The 23,918-nt window shown below is 41.6% G+C and overlaps 1 protein-coding gene across 2 annotated transcripts; it reads right to left on the reverse strand.

Annotated features, from left to right (window-relative positions):
• Window positions 1-7,812: 7,812 nt before the first annotated feature.
• On the reverse strand, window positions 7,813-21,987 carry CIAO2A (cytosolic iron-sulfur assembly component 2A). 2 transcript variants are annotated; one of them, XM_082619108.1, is made up of 5 exons: window positions 21,704-21,986; window positions 17,466-17,630; window positions 12,175-12,224; window positions 9,878-9,923; window positions 8,707-9,196 (listed from the first exon to the last, which is right to left on the reverse strand). In XM_082619108.1, exons 1-5 carry the CDS (start codon window positions 21,825-21,827, stop codon window positions 9,099-9,101), a joined length of 483 nt encoding a protein of 160 aa, XP_082475234.1. In that variant the 5' UTR covers window positions 21,828-21,986; the 3' UTR covers window positions 8,707-9,098. The 2 variants fall into 2 exon arrangements, with proteins under 2 accessions (XP_082475235.1, XP_082475234.1); XM_082619109.1 differs by lacking the exon at window positions 12,175-12,224 and having other exon boundaries at window positions 7,813-9,196; window positions 21,704-21,987.
• Between the last annotated feature and the right edge of the window lie 1,931 nt (window positions 21,988-23,918).

Consider the following 23,918-nt stretch of genomic DNA (forward strand, 5'->3'; position numbering starts at 1 on the left):
ATGGAATATCCTCAGAAAACTAAAATAGAACTACTATTTTAAAAACTAAAATAACTATGATCCAGCAATCCCACTCCTGGGCATATATCCAGAGAAAACCATAATTCGAAAAGTTGCATGCACCCCAATGTTCATTGCAGCACTATTTACAATAGCCAAGATATGGAAGCAACTTAAATGTCCATTGACAGAGGAATGGATAAAGAAGATGTGGTACATATATACAATGGAATATTACTCAGCCATAAAAGAGAATGAAATAATACCATTTGCAGCAACATTGATGGACCTAGAGATTATCATACTAAGTGAAGTAAGTCAGACAAAGACAACTATCATATGATATCACTTATATGTGGACTCTAAAAAAAAACAATACAAATGAACTTATTTACAAAACAGAAACAGACTTCGAAAACAAACTTATGGTTACCAAAGGGGAAATGTTAGGGGGAGGGATAAATTAGGAGTTTAGGATTAACATATACACACTACTATATATAAAATATGTAATCAACAAGGACCAACTGTATAGCACAGGGAACTCTACTCAATATTCTGTAATAACCTATGTGAGAAAAGAATCTGAAAAAGAATGGATATATGTGTATGTATAACTGAATCACTTTGCCGTACACCTGAAACTAACACAACATTGTAAATCAACTATACTCCAATATAAAATAAAATAATTAAATTTTACAAAAGAAAAAATTTTGCTAAGAGTAAACATCACTAATGTGGAGACATATGAAGATGTAAATATCCTTCAGAAAAGGATGAAAATGACAAAATGAATAGAATCATATCTTGATTTTTATGTCCTATTTTTTTTACCAGTTCTTTGTCAATCTACCCAGCCCCTATTTTAGTCTACAGAATATTTAAGGAACCTAGAAAGTTTCACATTCTATTCTATCTTTCAATTTATTTTAATCAGTGCGGAGAAATGACTTGCCCGAATCAAACGCTGACTATTGGTCAACCTTAATTGGAAACCAGGCCACTTTCCATATATCCTAACCACATAGTCTTGATTCTGATTCTCCCATGCTATGTGAGTGTGAACAGGTCACTCAACATCTCCTGGCCTCCATTTTCTTACCTATAAAATTGGATAGTAGGATTAGATTAACACAGAATTGGCCCCCATGATCCCTGATAGTAGCCATGTATTCCACTTGGAGAAATGAAGGTCCAGCAAAGCTCTGCAACTTGGTAAGATTCACCCTTTGAGGCAACCTTGAGCTTGGCACATGTATTCATTTTATATTCTGACTCATCTGAAAAGACCTCACCTTAATGTAGCCAAGGAACACAATGTGACAGCTTCGGGAATCCAGCAACAAGGAAACTAAGCTGATGTGACGCAGTTTAGTTCAATTAGCTTAATCAGAACAACAACAACGACAAAGACCTAAGAACCATAACATTCCTTAAAAAAAAGAGAACAACTAATGCATCAATCAACGGATTAGCGACCGCGGACCAAGCTCAATATTAATCACTCCTGTGGTTGTTAATGATGTAAATGAATCCTTGGAAGCTCCAGAAAGCCAGCATCCACTGTGGTAGGTGGAAATTTAAAACCAGAAGGTGCCTTAGAGATTATCTAACACCTTATTTAATAGAAGGAAGAAGGAGGCCAAAAGAGGGGAAGTGACTTTTACCCAAGTTTACACTTCTTCGGGGAGGGGCCAGGATTAAAGTTCAGGCCTCCTGACCCCTAGGCCAGTGGGCATTCCTCGTAGGAAATGCCAAAGACCGAGGCCCTTGGTAAAGCTGAATCCCCTCATTATGACCAAGGTGAGCCTGAAATAATTCAACAAGAAAACACTGTGGGAGCTAAAGGGAGCATCTAAAGAAGATAGGAAATATTACAAAACACATTCATGACAACCAAGAATATGAACAGTGTGCTACAGAACTAGCCCCCAGGAGTTTGGATAAAATCAAAGGAAACTTCCCCAAAGGGGAAAATACATTTTATTTTATTTATCTCCCACCTTAATACATATATATATATTTTTTCGGACTTCCCTGGTGCGCAGTGGTTAAGAATCCGCCTGCCAATGCAGGAGACACGGGTTTGAGCCCTGGTCTGGAAGATCCCATGTGCCGCGGAGCAAGTAAGCAGAAATTGAAACACAGATGTAGAGAACAAACGTGTGGACACCAAGGGGGGAAAGTGGCGGGGGTGGTGGTGGTGTGATGAATTGGGAGATTGGGATTGACGTGTATACACTGATGTGTATAAGATGTATGACTAACAAGAAAACAAAAATGCAAACCATATATGGTTTTTATACAATTTAAATAAAAACTCTGATTTGTAAAGGAAGGTTATATAGCTTTTGAGGACATGTGTTGGAATACTTTTTAAATGTAATTAATCTAAAATAAGCCAGGCAGAGGGAGACAAATACTGCATAGAATCACTTATATGTGAAATCTTAAAAAAAAAGTTGAAGGCTAGAAACAGAGCAGAAAAGTGGTTGCCAGGGCAGGGAGTGGGGGAAATAAGGAGAGGTTGGTAACAGGGTACAAAGTTTCAGTTATAAGATGAATAAGGTCTGAGGATCTAACAAAAAACATGGCGACTGTAGTGATAACACTGTATTGTATAATTGAAATTTGCTGAAAGAGTAGAATTAAATGTTCTTACCTCCCCCCCAAAAAGGATAAATATGTGAGGTGATGGATGTGTTAATTAACGAGATGGGTGGGATCCTTTCACAATGTACAGATACATCAAATCGCCATGATGTACATTTTAAACGTCTTGTAATTTTATGTCAATTATACCTCAATAAAGCTGAAATAATAGGTCAAAAAAATAATAATACCCAATATTAATTAGTGCAGGACAGGGACACAAACCCCCATTCTTGGTGAGATATTAATTGGTACAATTCCTTCAGAAGGCAATTCAGCAACCAATATGTGTCAAAAGTGTCAAAATTACCATAACCTTTGGCATAGTAATTCCACATCCGAGAAAGGCTTCTGTGATAATCACCCCTGTCAGAACAAAGGCGCAGACTGCAATGCCCCCAGTGTGATGCAGTCCAGTCAGAGTGGTGGTGAGTGTGCCCTGAGGGCGCCCCTAGGCAGATCCCTGGCGGGGGCAGAGAACACCCAGGACAGCTGACATCAGGGCTCTTCAAGAAGTCTTGCTCTTCAACGACCAACTGGAAACCTGGAAGCCCACACTTTGCTGCCATCTAGTGCTTCCCAAGTAACTGCACCCAGCCAGGGAGGAAAGTTGCTGCCTCCATCAAGTAACTGAGCACCAAGGGGCTTTCTCTTCTTTTCTTGTGGCCTGCGGGATCTTAGTTCCCCAACCAGGAATTGAACCCGGGCCACGGTAGTGAAAGTGTCGATTCCTAACCACTGGACCACCAGGGAATTCTCTCTCTCCTCTATTTTTTTTTTTTTTTTTTTGCGGTACGCGGGCCCCTCACTGCCATGGCCTCTCCCGCCGCGGAGCACAGGCTCCGGACCCACAGTCCCAGCGGCCACGGCCCATGGGCCCAGCCACTCCGCGGCATGCGGGACACTCCCGGACCGGGGCACGAACCCGTGTCCCCTCCATTGGCAGGCGGACCCTCAACCACCGCGGCACCAGGGAAGCCCTCTCTCCTCTATTTTTATTTAACAAACACTAATAAAGCATTTACTATGTTCCAGGCATTGTGCTCAGCACTTATAAGCATTGCCTCTTAATCCTCATACCAGCCCTATGAAATATCATCCTCATTTTACAGATGAGGTAACTAAGGTACAGAGAGGTTAGGTAACTTGGCCAAGATCACACAGTGGCTAAGTTCACGATTAGAACAAGGTGGCATGTTGACAGCAGGGCCTGTGCTCTGAATTACCTCCATTGTGAGGCTCAAAGGTCTCTGTGATACTAATAGCCCTTAGAGAGAACTTTATAGCCCACACAGCAACTGCTATCCTCCCCCTTCCCCTAGCTCATCTCTCCCAAACAAGTTCACACAGGGACTGAGTTCACCTCTGCCCTATAGGCAGCCTAACCTGAGTCAAAGACAACCACTGGCCCAGGCGAGATCCAGTGGTGTTTTTTTTTTTTTTAACATTTTAATTATAAAATATTTTATATATTAAAAAAGATGTAAAAAATAACAGATACTCAGCACCCACCTGCAGCTTAAAATACAGAGTTGTTTCTAGTAGTGTTGTGTCAGTGATGAGGTTCATCCCTCACGGTTCACTGGCTTGTTTTCTGTCGTTGTATTAACGCACGAGGGACACCAACTGGGCTATGAATGCAAGGCCACTATTACAGTAATCCTTCCCCTTCCTAATAGATAGTCCTCCCCTAATTACAGTTAACTGTATCCTGCTGGAGACATCTGCGGTTTGGGTCACATAGCAGTTGCTCCACAGTGGAGCTGAGAAAGCTTCTGATTGCTTAACTAGATAGTGACTCCCAACCAAGGCTGTGAACCCCTGGGCTCTGAGGAGTTCTTAAAGGAATGGGAGCCCAAGGGCTCAGCTAGCAGGATTTAGAGACCAGGATTATTTACTCCTTAGCAAATCCATGAAAGTGCTGGAATCACTCGCAAAGTTTCATGTGAGTGCCTCTTTCCTCTAGGGAAAGGGTCCATTCCGTATCTTTTATAAGATTTTTAAAGAGGTCTGAGACCTTCCAAAAAGGTTAAGAATCATCCCTACAGATCAGGAGCTGGCAAATGACCCACAGGCCAAATCCAGCCCAATGCTTGCTTTTGTACAATCCACAAGCTAAGGATGGTTTTTATATTTTTAAGTGGTTGAAAAAAATCAAAAGAAGAATATTTCACTACATAAAAATTATAAGAAATTCAAATCTGTGTCCATAAATAAATGTTTATTGGAACAGAGCTATGCTCATTTACATGTTGTCATGGCCGATTTTTGTGCTACAAAAGCAGGGTTGAATAGTTGCAACAGAGATGCAACGCTTGAAATTTTACTATCTGGCCCTTCTCTGAAAAAATTTGCTGACCCTGCCAGCAAACACATTTTGTGAATTTATGGACCTCTATTTTTCACTTGTATGTAGATGCTGTTATGGTTGATAAAGTACAAATTCAGTTAAATATAATATTAATGTAGTGGACATTAGTCATCAGACTACATTAACCTTCTTGATGTATTTGAGCAATTCCTACCATGTAAGTCTTGCTGGGAGATAGACGGACTCCTCATACAGGCCAGATACTCCTTTCTCCTGCCTCCCTGGCAGCCAGGACATGGACAAGGGACTTGGGATCAGTGCATTAGAGACCCCATCTAGGACTTTGCAGCTGGAGTGAGTCACAAAATAGCAGGGATAGAAGAGATACCATTCTGACAGTAGCAGAGAGTACAGCAGTTACAGCTCACTTCAAAGAGCAGCAGGGCCAGCAGGATGGGGGTTCCTGCAGCAGTGACCCATGTCTGGTTTTACCATCACTGGTTTCCTCACCAGACAGTCCCTTAAGGGATGATTTTGTCTTTGGTTCTGGTTGACTAACCTCCATGTCTGCCTGGCTAGGGCAAGCTCAGACACTAGACGGGACAGCCCGCATCACTCACTGCCTGCAGGGAAGAGGGGGCTGAAGGCAGAGGTTGGTAAGCATGAACTGAAGGAAGACAGACAACGGCTGATCCATCTTTGTATCCTTAGCACCTAAGACAGTGCCTGATACTTAAAAAGTGCTCACTAAATATCTGTTGGTGAGAGCACCAGTGAGTAAGTGCTTGAGTTGGTAAGAGCATACACTAGGGATCTCTGACTTCAATCGACTCCAGCCACCTGAAACTGGCAATGAGAGTTTCATGTATCAGGGTTTCATTAGAAGATATAAAGACAGCCCTACTCTTTAAGCCCTAGATAAGGCTCCAGGGATGAGAAACGGTCAGTACTTGGGGATCAATGTGTATTTGACCCTGGTCTGTGAGCCTCAGAGCCCACTCAGACGATGCTTGTCCTGTTTTAGAGGCAGACAGCTGGTCAAAAGCACTTGTGTGTGCACGTGTGCACTGGGACAGGGTGTTCACCAGGTACTCTTAGCTCTTGCCCTGGATGGCAGACGTCCATGAAGCGGAAAACTTAGTGCTGGTCCTAAGGACCTTTCCAGTGGACTTGTAATTTAGAAAGAAGTGATTGCAATGATGACTAAAAATCAGCAATATTTTATTACTTCTAGATCTATTTATATATGCTGGATAACCAATTTTTAAAGATCTGGGAAGAAAGAGAGGAGCCAATGAGAGCTTTCACAGCAAAAGATTAATAATTGACAGTGACATTGCCACAAAGCTGGTGCTCCGATGCCACAAAGTTAGTGGTTTTTCTCAAGAGAGGAAGATCACGGGGATGAAGCTCTGCTGGGATATTCCCACAGTGCAGAGCCTCAGCAGAAGCCAAGATGGTTTTGGTTTTTTTTTTAATTTATTTATTTTTAATTTATTTATTTTTGGCTGTGTTGGGTCTTCGTTGCTGCACGCGGGCTTTCTCTAGTTGGGGCAAGTGGGGGCTTCTCTTCGTTGTGGTGCGCAGGCTTCTCATTGTGGTGGCTTCTCTTGTTGTGGAGGACGGGCTCTGGGTGCACGGGCTTCAGTAGTTGTGGCACGTCGGCTCAGTAGTTGCAGCACATGGGCTTAGTTGCTCTGTGGCATGTGGGATCTTCCCGGACCAGGGCTCGAACCCATGCCCCCTGCATTGGCAGGAGGATTCCTAACCACTGCGTCAACAGGGAAGCCCCCAAGATGGTTTTAATAGGACTTCTATAACCAGTATGTTGTGTAAGAATTGATTTTATTTTTGTCCCCCACTAATCCTTCGAAACTTTGTTGAGAAGGCATGATCTTCCTTTGCCCATGGGTGAAAACTTGGGCAGACACGTGATTTCTGTCAGATTAAGTCATCTTGTCACTTTTAACCATACAATCTCACTATACTGAATTATCTAGTCACATCTAATAGTTAGAACTACAAACTTGGCATCAACTCTTTCCTAACTTGAGCTTGCTTCAGGCTTGAAACCTCCAGGGGAGCCATGGGATAGGGTCCTCTGCTCTCTCTTCTTTCCGCCTCTTCAACTTCGCCACTGCGGGAGCTGAGGGAGGGAGGAGCACCAGAGATGGGACAGTTCTCACTTAGCTGTTTGGCTTTGTGCTCTCTCTGCCTGATGATTAGAGCTGGCTCCTTCTCTTAGGTTGGCACTTTCGTTCGCTTACCAGGCGTTCCCGCTGTGCCCCTTGACCCTGGCAGAAGCATCTCCATCCTGGCTGCTCACTTGCCGTCTTCTCCCCTCAGTCCCTGGGCACCAGGCAGTACACCTCCAGACCCTTTCTCTGAGGTCTCCTTGGCCCTGCTGATGGCTTGTTGAACAATGTCAAATATGACCCCACAGCATAGTCCACGAGAAACATTTGTGCATCCCAGGGCTCTGTCATCAAGGTAGTTAGCCTTATCTTTCTCTCACCCTCTAGATTTCCTGGACAGGAGTCAGGCCCCAGCCTTCAGCCCACTTCTGCTTGCTTTCTCAGGCCTGAGTCAGGCACCACTTTTCTGGGTCTCTCAACTGCAGAGGACACATTTCCAAATTCTCTGAGTTGTCCCCTTGAAATTCCCCTAAGCAGATAGTGGTAGAAGGTGTCATTTCCTCACCTTTCCACCAAGATGGGGGTTGGAACTCAGCATAGCAACAGCTTTAACCAAAGAAATCTCTTCATCAATCTTCTTAACAAATCCTCTCTGTTCTCTCAAAACTCATATTCTTGAAGTGGATAAAGGGGTTCAAGAGCCATGGAACAAGTTCTCATGTTTTCCCCTTAGAATCCTCAATTAAATTTGAGGCAGAAGAGTTCTATTCTAATACCTTGTGTATTAGTTACTTATTGCTGCACGGCAAATTACACCAAAACTTAGTGGTGTAAACAATAAACATTTATTATCACTCACAGTTTCTTTGCATCAGGAATTAGGGAGTGGCTTCTGGCTCAGGGTCTAGTGAGGTTCCAGTCAAGATGTCAGCCTGACTGAGGCTTCACAATGGTTTCCAACGTGGTTCCCTCACATGGTATGCAAGTTGGTGCTCGTTGTTGGTGGAAGGCCTCAATTCCTCTCCATGTGGAATTGTCCACAGGGCTGTCTGAGTGTTCTTAGGACATGGCAGCTGGATTCCTGCAGAACGAGCAACTCAAGTGATCACAAGGTGAAAGCAGTAACATCTCTTATGATCTAGCCTCAGAAATCACACTGTCACCTCTGATTCTTTTTTAGCCATGGCAACCAGTTCTAGTTCAATATGGAAGGAAACTACAAGGGCACAAATATCAGGAATCAAGGATCATTGCGGGGGCACCTCGGAAGCTTCCTAATATACCCTGTTACACTTCAAATGACCACTGTCCCCTAAAACAAACTGAACAAAGTACAAGTAAAGAAGAACCCATTAATTTAAATTGTTTAATCAAAATTTCTTTGGGGACTTCTTGATCTTCAAAATTACATATGTCACCTGGCCCTCTTCACATTTGTTCCTTATCTATAAATGGGTCCAGGACTCTTCTTGAAGGAAGTCAGTGCCCAGGCCTGATATTAAGGGTTCTTTTTGGTTCTCCTATCTCTGATTCTACATAATAATCAGAAAATAAAGCTTTGGAAATATTTTTTAGTGTTAATATTTACACTAAAATTTACAATTAAATAAAAACATTCTAAGGTGTGTACAAGAATCATCTCTGTTTTATTTATTTACAGAGTAATGATTTAAACTGAATACATTTGGGCACAGTAAATATTTGACATGAAAAGCAGTTGTATCAGAATGGGCATCAGAAAAATAGTAACTCATCTGATACATAATTACTAGAAAATATTTTTCTGTCGATCATTTAAGTGTTACAAATCCTGAGAATGTTAAACACTGAACAAACTAGGTACTACCTTATAATTAAATCTTGCTTGGAAATCATCCTTTAAAAAAATGCACTGAGGTACAAATCACCTACATATTAAACATGAGTCTTTTACATTTTACAAAGAGTTTAAACAAATATATCAAATGATTCCAGTTCAGTGGCTCTTAAAACAGCTATTAGTCAGGTTCAAGGACACACTGTTCCACGATTTCCCGTAAGTTGGGGTTCTCCATCGCAGCTGCCACTCGCTCTTTGTCATTTATCTGCTTGTTGACTGCAAAACACACAGGCAAAAGTTAGCAGGACTATGTAAATACACAGCAACAGACAGTATTTTTATTAGCTTTTTAAAATAGAATTTAACTCCTTGAGAACTTAACGCAGGTTTTGGCTAATTATTCATAAGTTTCGAAGGGGAGACTTAAAGAGAAAAAAATCCCTTGTAATCCCATTTTTGCTTTTCCTAAATCCCACCTCTGTTATTTTTAAGTGGCTGCCACTTTATTTCTCCCTGTAGGCTAGAGATCCTTTATACAAAAAAGCTTCTCTACTCCCATTTTAATACATTAACCCAGGAAGACAACACCTACCCCAAGATTCCCTAAAGCTTTACTTGCTGGACCTTTGATTTCAATTTCAAGTACATAGCTCTCTATCCTGCCACCAAAGAAAAGAATCAGGCGCTCTTTAGAGCTTATAATTCAAAGTTCCTAGAGCTGGATATTCTTCACAGATGTGTGGCCACTGGCCTAAACCAGTCAATATCCACAGGGCTTAACTCTAGTTCACCCAGAGTCCCACTAAAAAATTATTTTCTTCTCAAGGAAAAGCTAAGAGCTGATTTTGTTCTTTTTTGCAAATGACCCAATAGATACTTGGCTGGCAGAATAACGTAATACCCAAGATAAAGTACTATATGAAGCTGTTTTCTAATAATGGTTCAAAATTCACTTACTATCTTCCTCTGTTGAGTGGGTTCCTTCAGAAATGTAGATTTCCAACTAGGAAAAAAATACATTAAAAGCAAAACATTTAGAGCATTCTAAGATGAGTGAGGTGGAATGTACAATGGACTCAAGAGTCTAGGGATGAAAGCCCAAATCCTGTTTCCAACATCAAAGACTTGGGACAAATCTTCACATTCTTCTCTAAAATGAGGGCTGAAGTTAGTAGGATTTTTTATTTTGGTCATATGGGGAAGGCCCGCAGGGGGTATTCCCATTCATTATTTTTTAATGAATACAAACCTACAATTTATTCAAGTGAGATCTCATACATGTTTTACTCAACAATATCTATCCCCTGCACTCTACCTCTTCCTCCCAAGTCAGTATCTAAACTTTCTCCCTGCCCCACCGCACAAGAAAGACACATTAATAATCTAGTGTTGGGGCTTCCCTGGTGGCGCAGTGGTTGAGAGTCCGCCTGCCGATGCAGGAGACGCGGGTTCGTGCCCCGGTCCGGGAGGATCCCACATGCCGCGGAGAGGCTGGGCCCGTGAGCCATGGCCGCTGAGCCTGAGCGTCCAGAGCCTGTGCTCCGCAACGGGAGAGGCCATAACAGTGAGAGGCCCGCGTAACGCAAAAAAAAAAAAATAATAATAATAATCTAGTGTACTTTCTTCCATATTTTTCTCTATACCCACATAATTTAACAGATTTCACTCACACACACACACACACACACACACACACACACACACACACACACCACACACACCCCCAAGGCTGGAAGTTTCTTTTTATTGTGTACTTTACAAAAATGGGATCACAATATATAGTTTTCAGTATCCTCCTTTTCTCATCTACTATTATCTCGATAAATTTATTCTCAAGTACAATACTGGTTAAGCTATCTCTCCTGATCCTGCTGCACTCACTCCCTTAAACTAGCTAACCTCCAAGAACCAGAGCTTTTGAGACAAACCCACAAAATTATTGCAAATCTTGTGGAAAATAAATCATGCTATATGATAAAGATATGTCTATTTTTCAGGGAACATTGGAGCATGTGATCTAATTCGCATATATTTATTTACTACTGAGATAAATGTTTTTCATGAGGGGGAAAAATCATAGCCTATTATGGCTATAAGAGACCCTAGAGACCATTTAGTCCAGTCTTCTTTAAAAGACAAAACACCATATACATTCCCCCAGTGGCATAACACCAACTCTTATTCTAAACAACAAAGGAAGTGGTATAAAATCACTCTATACTCATTTACTTTGGCTTAAAATTATGCACGACTCACTATTCTGAAAAATGGTAAATAAAGGGGAAGATTCAAGCATTTACCTTGCTATTCCTATGCGAACTATACCTCAGGGTAACCAAACAGTTGGTTTGGTCCACAGAAGATTCTAAATTTGAGAGGTTTCTTGTGGCCCTTTTTAAGTGGTTCTTAATTGGTTTTAAATTTTTGGATGAATATTGTCACCCATTAGGGAAATGCAAATCAAAACCACAGTTAGATATCACTTCACACATTCTAGTGATGGCTATAATGAAAAAAAGAGATAATCATAATAAGTGTTGGCAAGGATGTGGAGAAATCAGAACCCTCATATGCTGCTGGTGGGAATGTAAAAGGGTGAAGTGGCTATGGAAAACAGTCTGGAAGTTCCTCAAAAGGTTAAATATCGAGTTATCATAGAATCCAGGAAGAAAAGAAATGGAAAATATATGCCCTCGGTGGAAAAGAAATGAAAACACATGCCCACACAAACACCTGCACACAGAGGTTTATAGCAACATTATTCATAAAAGACAAAAAATGGAAACAACCCAAATGTCTACCAAATTTTAAAACAAATAAACACAATGTGATATCTACGCAAAAGAACAGTACAAGGCAAGGCAAAGAATGAAATACTGATACATGTTATGACATGAATGAATTCTGAAAATATTATTCTAAGTGAAAGAAGCCAGTCTTAAAAGAGCACAAATTATATGATTCCATTTAAATGAAACACCCAGAATAGGCAAATCTATAGAGACAAAAGTACATTAGTGGTTGCCTAGGGATGGGAGAGGGTTTAGGAGAAATGGGGAATGACTGCTAATTGGTATGGGTTTTTTTACTGGGATGACGAAAATGTTCCAAAATTGGTAGTAGCGATGGCTGCACAATTTTGTGAATATACCAAAAACCATTAAATTCTATACTTTAAATAGGTGGTTGTATGATATGTGAATCAAATCTCAACAAAGCTATTATAAAACAACAACAAAAAACACATTCCTTACCTTATGTTTAAACGGTAAACACCGCTGAAGTTTAACTCTTAAGCACAGCCCTGCGGAGGGAAAAAAGAAGCCCGAATTATCTCTTCTTATTGGTTCTTGAAAAAGCATACAGCTGTGTCTAGGTGTCTCTATACAAAACAGTAGCTGAAAAGAGCTTAGGCTCAATCCAATATATGCCTCCTTTGAGCCTGGCACCTTTAGCTAGCAACTTTAATATTGATACATCTTACGAATTCCTCATGATAATCCAGTGAGCTAGGTATTGTCAATCCCATTCTACAAATTATGAAACCAAGGTCACAGTGTAACTTACCTAAGATCAATGAGCTAGTAAAATGACAGTTGGGACTGGAACCCGAAACCACTGCAAAACGCAGGTCCTTTCTGATGTATCAATTTGCCTTCCATCAAAGACCAATTCACTCATTAAACTTTATTGAATGCCTGCAACAGGTCAGGCCACACAAAAACTTAAAACCAAGTAAGAGCCACTTAAAAAGGACCACAAGTAGGCTTCCCTGGTGGCGCAGTGGTTGAAAATCTGCCTGCCAATGCAGGGGACACGGGTTCGAGCCCTGGTCTGGGAAGATCCCACATGCCGCGGAGCAACTAAGCCCGTGCGCCACAACTACTGAGCCTGTGCGTCTGGAGCTTGTGTTCCGCAACGAGAGGCTGCGACAGTGAGAGGCCCACGCACAGCAATGAAGAGTGGCCCCCACTCGCTGCAACTAGAGAAAGCCCTTGCACAGAAATGAAGACCCAACACAGCCTAAATAAATAAATAAATTTATTTATTTTTAAAAAAAGAAAAAAAGGACCACAAGCAATCTCTCAAATTTGGAATCCTCTGTGCCTGCAGGGTACAAATAGAGTTGTTTCCCTAAAACAAGCTCCTCTGAAGTTCAGTTTATCACCCCAATACCAAGTCACAGTTCAATAATTTTTTTTTCCAGTTGAGACTTCCAAGAGAAATTAAAAGTCAGCTTGGAACAGAGCCTCAGTGCCAATGTTTTACTTCTCCCCCACCATAAAATATGGCATACAATTTTAACTAAGTCTACACCTCTAGACAGAGAAGATAAACCAAGCTGCTCTTATTATGAAGAAAAAGTGTTTCAGTAATGAGTTTTCGAAAAATAGGGTCAGAATGAATCTCTAGTTCCCTGGCTTTGCAGGTTTTTATTTAGAGCAATTTATTTCCTCTCCCAACTAATATCAATACATAAGGGCTTGTTACATTATAAGGAACATTTTCTTAGTATTTTGGTTTGATTAAAAATAAACAACAATAACAAAACCCCAAACATAACACAGCAAAACATAATTGTTAGACTACCTCTCTTTTGAGGAGGTATGAAATTAATTTGCTTGTGGCTTTCTAAAGTACCACTAGGTTTTCTAACAGAATCATCTGAAAAATTCCAGAGAAGGAAAAAGAATTAAATGAGCTACAATGAGATTGGGGCTACCTTAGAGTCTACAACACAGTAATTCCATAATAAATATTAGGGAATTCTAAAGAAAATATATAATTTCCTTAAGAAGGGTCTCCCTTAAAAAAAAAAAGAAGAAGAAGGGTCTCCCTTTAGAGTATCTATCTACCTTAAAGCTTATCTGGAGGGTTGTCCTTCCTCTGCTCCCACATTGTCTCCTTAATTTGTTTCTTGAGCATCCTCATGTGTTCTAGTCACTGTTGGTAGGTATTTTACCCATAAATAATAACTGTTTTACAATTCACAAAGTGCTTTCTTGAATATCAGTATCCTCAAGATAGGCAGTATAGCATAACTGAGATAGATAATTTGGGTTCAAAAGTGGCTCCACTACACACTAGCTGTGTGACCCCAGGCAAGTTACTTAACGTCTCTGAACTTCAGTTTCCTTCTCTGTTATACAAGTATTAGAACAGTACCACTATATATAAGGTTGTTACGCACGAGGAGTAAATATAGTCATGCTTAAAACAGTAGTTGACGCATAATAAGTATCCAGTAAATGCTAGCTATTACTATTTTATCATTTTCATTTTACAGCCAGGAACCAAGATAAGTGATTTGTTCCACATCACATAGCTAATATGTGGCAGAGCTGGAAGCTAAATCTAGACTCCAAATCCTATGCCCTTCATATCCTGCCTTCAGCCATTCTTGTTTAAGTCAACAGAAAAGATTATCAAGTGGTTTTTCTGCCCTACCCACTCACCCGCTTTGAGTCTTCCTTGTCTTTGGAATTATATACCAGGGTAACTGAGTAGGTGACAACCTAAGCAGTCAGGGTGGAACTCTGACTCAGGTGCCTTTCTCTGCTTAGTACTACCTGCTCATAGGAAATGCCTCCTAATGCATCAACCAGAAAGAGGACTCCCTTCATCGAGTTTTCCAGTCATGTTGCTTGAACACGATTACTATGATACACTACCATACAACATTCTCAAAAGCCAATGGTCTTAAATGAAGCCCATATCAAAAGGACCAAAAAAGTGACAAAACTCTGTCAAGAGGTGTACAGATCTGAAATTCAACCATAATCTAATCTTGACACCTTTACAGTTATTTTTATTTCATGTACTCTCTCAATCTTTGTCCACGTAAACACAGTTTTTTAAAATAACTGCAATCATAATGCAAATTCAATTTATCATTCAAGCTTTTTCATCCACGCTCACACAGATACTTTGATTCCTTGATTATATTCATCATTTTCAATAGAAATAAGAAATGCCATTATTTTTATATCATTTTAGTATTAATCAATACTATAGTTTCTTCCAGGATGTATTATCATAAATTTACTATATATGTTTTGTACATGCTACTGTTTTCTCCTAGGGAATTATTTCCTTAATTCCTGGGTCAAAGAGTATGACCTTTTTTTTTGGCTATACCACGCGGCTTGCGGGATCTTAGTTCCCTGACCAGGGATTGAACCCGTGCCCTTGGCAGTGAAAATGCAGAGTCCTAATCACTGGACCACCAGGGAATTCCCAGTGACTTGCTAATATTTACCCAGAGACTTAAAAATATTTCTACCATATGACCCAATAATTCCACTTACAGAAATTTATCCTGAAGCAATAACTAGAGATAAATAAAAATATTTATGTATAAAGTTGTTCATCATAGTATTATTTATAATTGTAGGAGGCTAGAAGTAGTCTAAATGGTTACAAAACTGATGACCATATAATTATATGACCATATAGTTGACCATATAATTAAAGAATAATATTTAAGGAGAACTAAAAATCATTTCTCATCTACTTCATGCTTTCCATTATTTAACCCTTACAACTCAGTAGTTACCCTTATTATCGGTATTTTACAGATAAGGAAGTAGGCTCAGAAAGGTTAAGTAACTTGCCCAAGACCAAAAAGTGACAGAGTTGACAGAGCTGGAACTTTAGCCTAGAGCACACATTCTAATGACAACTTTTTTTTTTTTTTTTTTTTTTTTTGCCGTACGCGGGCCTCTCACTGTTGTGGCTTCTCCTGTTGCGGAGCACAGACTCCGGACACACAGACTCAGCAGCCATGGCTCACGGGCCCAGCCGCTCCGCGGCATGTGGGATCCTCCTGGACAGGGGCACGAACTCGTGTCCCCTGCATCGGCAGGCGGACTCTCAACCACTGTGCCACCAGGGAAGCCTGACAACTTTTAAAAATGTTCTTCTTTATACTTTTGTGGAATTTCAAAATTATTGCCAATAAACATGTTACTTTTATAATTTAAGAAACAATATAAATATTACTTTTTGAAATCTGTTTTCGATATCTGTTGAGTCAGAAACTGTCCAATGACAAAAAATAAATATGTATTCAAGAATGCTTTTTCTAGGGCTTCCCTGGTGGCACAGTGGTTGAGAGTCCGCCTGCCGATGCGGGGGACACGGGTTCGAGCCCTGCTGGGAGAATCCCACATGCTGCAGAGCAACTAAGCCCATGCGCCACAGCTACTGAGCCTGTGCGTCTGGAGCCTGTGCTCCGCAGCAAGAGAAGGCTGCGACAGTGAGAGGCCCGCGCACCACGATGAGGAGTGGCCCCCACTCACCGCAACTAGAGAAAACCCTCGCACAGAAACAAAGACCCAACACAGCCAAAAATAAATAAATAAATTCATTAAAGAATGCTTTTTCTAGTATTGGAATTTTATAACCACTATAGTATCTATGGATTCATAGACCGTCTAGTCCCTCAAGATGTGCCCCATATGCTGGAAACCACTACTTGAGGGATCCCTGGTCCAACAAGCGAGAAGAGAAAGACAACTCACAACAATAGTAGAAACAATAATAAAATATTTACCTTTCCAATCCTTTTTATAAATTTGTCCATTTTTAAATAGGGAATATATTCTCAATGTTCAAAAGCTTAAAAATATAAAAAGTTATAAAGTCTCCCTGCCACCCTATCCCCCATCTGACCAGTTCCCACCATCACTAATGCTCACCCCCATCTTAGCTATTCATTTCTTATGTTTTCTTTATGGATGTGCAATCAAATATAAATGTATATTTTTGCTTTTCTTTACACAAATGTAGCAATATTATACTTGCTTTTATTTCCTAACAGTATGTCATAGAGATCTTTCCATATTAGTATATGGAGAGCTTCTTCATTCTTTTTTTATAGCTGCATAGTATTCCACTGTTAATAAACACCATCACTGATTATTTAATTGGTTCCTTACTGATCAAGATCTGGTTTGAAATAAACTTTCTTTACCTTCTTTTTAACAAAGTATACATTCAAAGATATCTATTGTATATCTCACACCTAACTAATCCAAAATATTGGGAATGCAACCTCTCAAAAAGAAAACTACCTAAAAAAATACCCTCCCACCAGGACTTCTGCCCATGCTACATAGAAGCCAAGAGAGTAGCTAAAAGGAGAAGATGGTGAGGGCAGCAGTGCTAGTCTGACAACACCCATTCCGATCTCCAGAACTGAGGAGAGGAGCTGGCCCACACTCAGGCTCCATTAATTGTAGAGAAGCAGCATGGTATAGCTAAAGGAAAAACACACTTAAAGTCAGGAGACCTGGAATTGAGCCTCAGCTTCATCATTTCCTGCCTACATGATGCTGAGCAAGTCCCTTAAACTCTCTGAGCCTCAGGTTCCTCATCTGTAAAATGAAGATAATATTGACTCTCTCATATGCTAATTATGAGAACTACAGAAAATATTCTGTAAACCATAAAGTATGATACATGAGGCTAATTGTTATTGTGGGTCAGTATCAGCTAGAATAATTCAGAATTAATATATAAATATCTTTATCTAAAACCTTACCAATAAGAGTCGCCAAAGAGCAATGAGGTACTGTTGGCGTGAACCTGATAATAACCAAATAGTCTTCTGCATTTATCTCCTGAACCTCCACACAACTTTCCGTTACCACTTCCAGTTCTTCTAAAGTATTGGGTTTCTCTGGGTCCCGGATAGTTCGAATCAAATCTAAAGAAACATCAGAGAAAAGATTTTATGTTAAAACATGAATGTTCTAAATACAAACAATTTTGCCAGTCCTAATCCAAACACTGACTTCTTTTTGTTTGAGCAAATACTACAGCCACTCCCCAGGTTTCTGACAGCAATTTCCACTACTTTTTTCCACTTTTTCCACAATTCCACAATTTCCACAATTTTTCCACTACCTTTTGAGAAAACCATTTTCTTGGATTATTACTACCTCATGTCCAGTTTCTTGGATCCAACCTTGCAGAGAGAATACATGAATGGGGAAAGTGTCATAGAAGTTCAAGGGAAAAAATAACTTAGTTTGAGAGAATGCAGTATCAGGATTTATGGAAATGGAATCTGAATCAAGCCTTTAAAAATGGGTAACATTTTGGGGAATTCCCTGGCGGTCCAGTGGTTAGGACTCCACTGCAGGGGCCCAGGTTTGATCCTTGATCAGGGAACTAAGATCCTGCAAGCTGCACTGCGCAGCCAAAAAAAAAAACCCACAATAAACAAAAAACAAAAACAAAAAAATGGGTAACATTTCAATATTTGCCATTTAAGGTGAAGGAAAGTAAAGAACAAGTTTAGTTTGCACGGAACTCAGCATAAGGGAAGAAGTTATTAAGAGTTTAGGCCAGCCCATTAAGGGTCTTTTAGAGTCAGCTACAGGCAATAGGATGTCCTCAAGAGGTTCTGAACAAGGGAGTGACATGGACAGCATTACACTGTCAGCTGGTAGACTCAGAACTAAAGAGCAGAGCCAGGGATACCAGCTGAAAAAGGTGGGTCTAAAACAGGGACATGACCATAGCAATAGAGAGAAGGGGAAAGACGAAGAAGTAATTTCAGAGGCAGACTCAACAGAATCTGACAACTATTTGGATGTAGAAGACAAGGAAAGGGAGAAAAGGAAGATGACTAAGATTGTAAATCTAAGCACCTGTGAGAACAAAAATAGAATTAAAAAAAAAGAAGAGAGAACAAAGGAAGAAAATTGGGTGGGGGCTGAGATAAACGGGTTAAATCTTATAGATAATCATCCTGAGGTGCTTAAGGGGCAAACCAATGGAACATTCCAGCAAACACTGAATTATGGCATAAGGTTTAAGAGAACCAAGGCTGGAGTGGCTGTTGAACTCATGGGATTCACAAAGAACAATGAGTAGAACCGTAGTTTTCAACCTTGGCTGAACAATGGAATCACTAGGAATGTTTCAAAACAAAAACAAAAACTGGTGTCTGAGCTCTACCAGGGATTCTGATTTAATTGATTCACAGTATGACCTGGGCATTGAGACTTAAAAAAATTCTTCAGGCTATTCTTATGTGCAGTCCAGTTGGAGAATCACAATGTAAAGGGAAAGAGAACCAAGTATAGATCTGTAGGAAGCACCAAATTTGGGGATCAGTAGGAGGAAGAAAAGCAAAACGCAGCATAAAAGGAAAGAGGGGATGGTTAACAACATCAAATGCTGCAGAAAAGGGCCTTCCCTGGTGGCACAGGGGTTAAGAATCCACCTGCCAATGCAGGGGACACAGGTTCAATCCCTAGTCTGGGAAGATCCCACATGCTGTGGAGCAACTAAGCCCGTGCACCACAACTACTGAGCCTGCGCTCGAGAGCCTGTGAGCAGCAACTACTCAGCCCATGTACCACAACTACTGAAGCCCGTGCACCTAGAGCCTACGCTCTGCAACAAGAGAAGCCACCGGAATGAGAAGCCCGCGCACCACAACGAAGAGTTGCCCCCGCTCGCCACAACTAGAGAATGCCTGCGTGCAGCAACGAAGACCCAACACAGCCAAAAATAAATTTTTAAAAAATGCTGCAGAAAAATGCAGGTTAACGAAAGCTAAAGCAGGTTCCAGAAGGTCACCTGTAAGAAAGCACTTTCAGTAGAGAGGTAAAGGCAGAGGCCAGCTTGCAAAAGGGGAAGTGAGAAGGAACTGCAAATGTAATCCTAGGGCTTTGACAGGGAAGGAGGGAAGAGCAAAAAAACAGAGCGTTTAGAAAAAGCTAGAACAATGACAAGGATAAGGGAAACTTGAGTATGTTTTATAGCCCAAGGGGAAGGATCAAACAGAGGAAGGAAAAAAAAAATAGAGGAACAGACACAAATTTCAAGGAGGGGAGGGGAGGAGGCTGGTAAAATAAGCAGAAAGGAATGAGACCAAAGATGTAGGAGGCTGGGTTGGCAGTGGAGAGGAAAAGATTTCCTTCTTACCCTGAAGTTGTAGAAAAAGATGGAAAAGGAGAATGATAAGACAAATAGTGAGGTAGAAAAAAGCAGAGGGAGTTCACATGGGACGGGCTTGATGTTCTCAAGCCTGAGGTTTTGTTCTATTACTCACAGCACCCCTGTAATCAGAAATCCAGCTGGGAAAAACAAATCAATCAAACTCTGTCTTCTCCCCCCAGCAACTCCTGAGCTTATCACTTGATTAGAAACAGAATTTGAAAAGGGAGGCAGGAAAAAGAGGCTTCACAAGACTGTGAAACACGGGGCTCAGGGAAACAGGTTTTTTTGAAAAGGAATTTTTTCCCTTTCATCCTAGGCCTTTTCCCTGTAAGGCTCATATATACAAGCTGCATTATATTGTTTATATGTTAAATAACTTTGAAATTAAACCTCATGCCTTATTCAACTTCTCTACTTTTCTAGTGATTTGCATTTATTTCTTTAGAAAGAAAGCAATGTTGCCCTCCTCACATTGCTCCCTTGACTAAAATTCTTCTACTGGCTCTGCACTGATATTAAATTCTTCATTTATATTTAAACCTTCAGGATCGGGTTCCAACCTGCTATGTAAAACAATTTTTGACCACACCTCCCTCCACCTTTAACCACAAGCCCTACCTGTACAATGAAGATGGTTCCAGGGGTTGAATAGAAAATATAAGTGTGTGTGCGTATATGTATAATATATATTATACATATATAACTCACTGTGTATGTATTTTTTTTTTGCACTCCAGGCTTGGGTGTGTTAAAGAACTATAAGTTCAAGGCCGGGCTCTGGAGGAATTCTGCTTACTTTGTGGAGATCATTCCACTCACACTTGTCACCTGACTGGGTTTAAGTCCTGCGCCTAGCAAGAGGTAAACCAGATTAACTCCGAAGGTCTTTAACATTCCTGGCTTCTTTCTACGGGTCTATAATCCTTACCTGCATTATCTATATTCTTGTGGTTATACTTTTACCCTTCGTCAGCAGGAATCTTTGAACGCTCGTTAGATCCAGTAGTTTTAGTTTTCAAAAACAATAATAAGTCCAAAAAAGGCAAGTGATAAAGCAATTATGAAGTGATGAAAAGCGCACTAAGTTTGGAATCAGAAGACAAGAGTTTTGGTTTTTGCTGTTTCTTTACTGGCAGAGTGGCCTCCAGGTAGTTGTTTAACCACTCTAAACCTTTATTTCCTCATCTGTACGATGAAGATGGTTCCAGGGGTTGAATAGAGAATATGTGTGTGTGTGCATATATATAATATACGTTATACATATATATATAACTCAATGTGTGTGTATTCTTTTTTGCACTCCAGGCTTGGGTGTGTTAAAGAACTATAAGTTCAAGGCCGGGCTCTCGGGGACCTCTGCCTACGGCCTCTGCAGCAGAAGAGGGTGGCTGTGACCTTGGGCCAGTCCCCAACTTGGCAGTCACCCAGCAGTACCCTCGGAGGCGGAAGGAGGAGTGTGTGTCCAGGGGCTAGGAAGGAAGGAGGCTCAAGTAGGGCAATCAGGCCAGCTTTGCTTCCTAACCAAGCACCCTAGACGCTTGCTCTGCCCATAAGTCTTGAGATGGCCACTAGAACGTGAGGGCAGACAAGGGAAATGAAACGTTTGAGACCTCCAGGCTCGGCTTGCCCCGGGTTTAGCAAGAGCCTGGGTCCTAGAAAGACTCACGTGCCCGCGTGACTTAGGACTCCGGAGAAAAAGCTTCCTACGCTCCCGGACGAGATCTGGCAAAAACCCGAGTCTCCACTCCTACCCCTCAGGTGAGGCCCTCGTTACCCCCGCCTCCACGTATACCACCAAATGCTGCCCTGGGTAAAATTAATTACCATAAACTTCAAGCGCTTTCTCTTCCATGATCCGGGGCTGCCGGGCAGCTCCCCGCTCAAAGAGGCCCGACAGCCACAGGACTCTGCTCAGCGTCCAGGAGAGCAGTCCGGACACCCGCTCCATCCTTACGCTCCGCCATCCCTGGCGACTGTCCCACCCGAGCCACCGTCTCTCAGCAGCGAGCCTCGGGACTTATCAACTTCCTGGTCTTCAAACGGGCCAAGACAAGCCTAAAGGTCCAGGGGAGTAGAGAATAGGCGGGACCGGACGGAGTATCGCGAAGGACCTAGGTAAGGGAGCCGCGAGAACTACAAGCCCCAGCATGCTTTGCTCGGTTTCGGCGGAACAAGGGAAAAAAATTCTTAGAAGCCCATGAGGCGCGTTGCGTGCTGGGTCGTTTGGGCGTTTTCTTTGGAAGACGGCGAGCTGCAATATGGGATCTGTAGTCTCCAACGGTGGGCGGGGGCAGGTAACGGTCTGTTAACCACCGTTAATTGCCTCACTCAGCGTCTGGATAAGCTAAAGATGAACCCCGAAGAGGTAGGGGAAAGGAGATCTTGATTTCTAGTGCTGGAGGAGCGTCTGCACGGTGACTCCCTAGTATTATTTCTCCGAGGGAGCCGCTTCCGGTCAAAGTTTTCTTACGTCCTAGTCAGGCCGGAAGTGAGTTTCCGTTGCGGTTAAACGGAATGTCTTTGGAGCCTAGTAACGATGGTTAGGCGTGGCGGGAGGAGGGGTTCCTTTTTGTTTTCTCGTCTCATAGAGACTCAGGCTAGCACAGCTCCCCACTACGAGATGAATATTTCTGCCAATCGCCTTCAAGATAACTTAGAACGAGAGAGCTTTTCGTATGTCCAGTGTGTCCAACAGTGACATTGGAGATCGCCATCCTAAAAAGAACGTCTTAAGCCCTCCGGTTTGGTGGCAGTGATGGATGCCAGTAACAAGGTTGATGATGCTAATTTTAATTTTATCCATCCATCCCTACAGTCAAATCTCAAACCTTTATTCGATACTTAATTTGCCAGACTTGGTCTATAGACGCCAAGGATACGAAGATAGGACACGGCCCTTACCCTCAAGCAGCTCACAGACTTGTGAGGGAGCCAACCCCTGTTGAGGAATTTGCAGTTACGAACAAATGGAACCTTTTGTCAAAGTTGATGACAAGTTTCGTACCATCTCTATTTTATTTTTTAATAAATTTATTAATTTTATTTGTTTTTGGCTGCATTGGGTCTTCGTTGCTGCGCAGGCTTTCTCTAGTTGCGGTGAGCGGGGGCTACTCTTTGTTGCGGTGCGCGGGCTTCTCATCGTGGTGGCTTCTCTTCCTGCGGAGCACGGGCTCTAGGCACGCGGGCTTCAGTAGTTGTAGCATGCGGGCTGAGTAGTTGTGGCTCGCGGGCTCTAGAGCACAGGCTCAGTAGTTGTGGCGCACAGGCTTAGTTGCTCTGCGGCATGTGGGCTCTTCCCGGACCAGGGCTCGAACCTGTGTCCCCTGAATTGGCAGGCGGATTCTTAACCACTGCGCCACCAGGGAAGCCCTCATACCATGTCTATTGAGAGGAAAGTAAGGATTATCTTGCTGAATTATCCAATGATAACATCCCATTTATCTTTTTTAAAATAGATATTTATTGGAGTATAATTGCTTCACAATACCTGTTAGTTTCTGTTGCACAACAAAGCGAATCAGCCATATGCATACACGTGCCCCCATATCCCCTCCCTCTTGATCCTCCCTCCCATCCTCCCTATCCCACCCCTCTAGGTCATCGCAAAGCACCGAGCCGATCTCCTGGTGCTATGCTGCTGCTTCCCAGCAACCAACTGTTTAACATTCGGTAGTGTAGATGTCAATGCTACTCTCACTTTGCCCCAGCTTCGCCCTCCCACCCCATGTCATCAAGTCCATTCTCTATGTCTACCTCTTTATCCCTGCCCTGCATCTAGGTTCATCAGTACCATTTTCTTTTTTTTTTTTTTTTTAGATTCCATATATATATGTCAGCATACGGTATTTATTTTTCTCTTTTTGACTTACATCACTCAGTATGACAGACTCTAGGTCCATCCACCTCACTACAAATAACTCAATTTCGTTTCTTTTTATGGCTGAGTAACATTCCTCCAATTTATCTTTAAACTCTTGTCTAGCTGATTAGATTTTAGGCCCACCAGACAACCAGTGAATAATTTAGGTCCCAGGAAAAT

Source organism: Mesoplodon mirus (genome assembly GCF_964341445.2).
Source record: "Mesoplodon mirus genome assembly, chromosome: 4".
In the NCBI taxonomy this organism is placed as follows: domain Eukaryota; kingdom Metazoa; phylum Chordata; class Mammalia; order Artiodactyla; family Ziphiidae; genus Mesoplodon; species Mesoplodon mirus.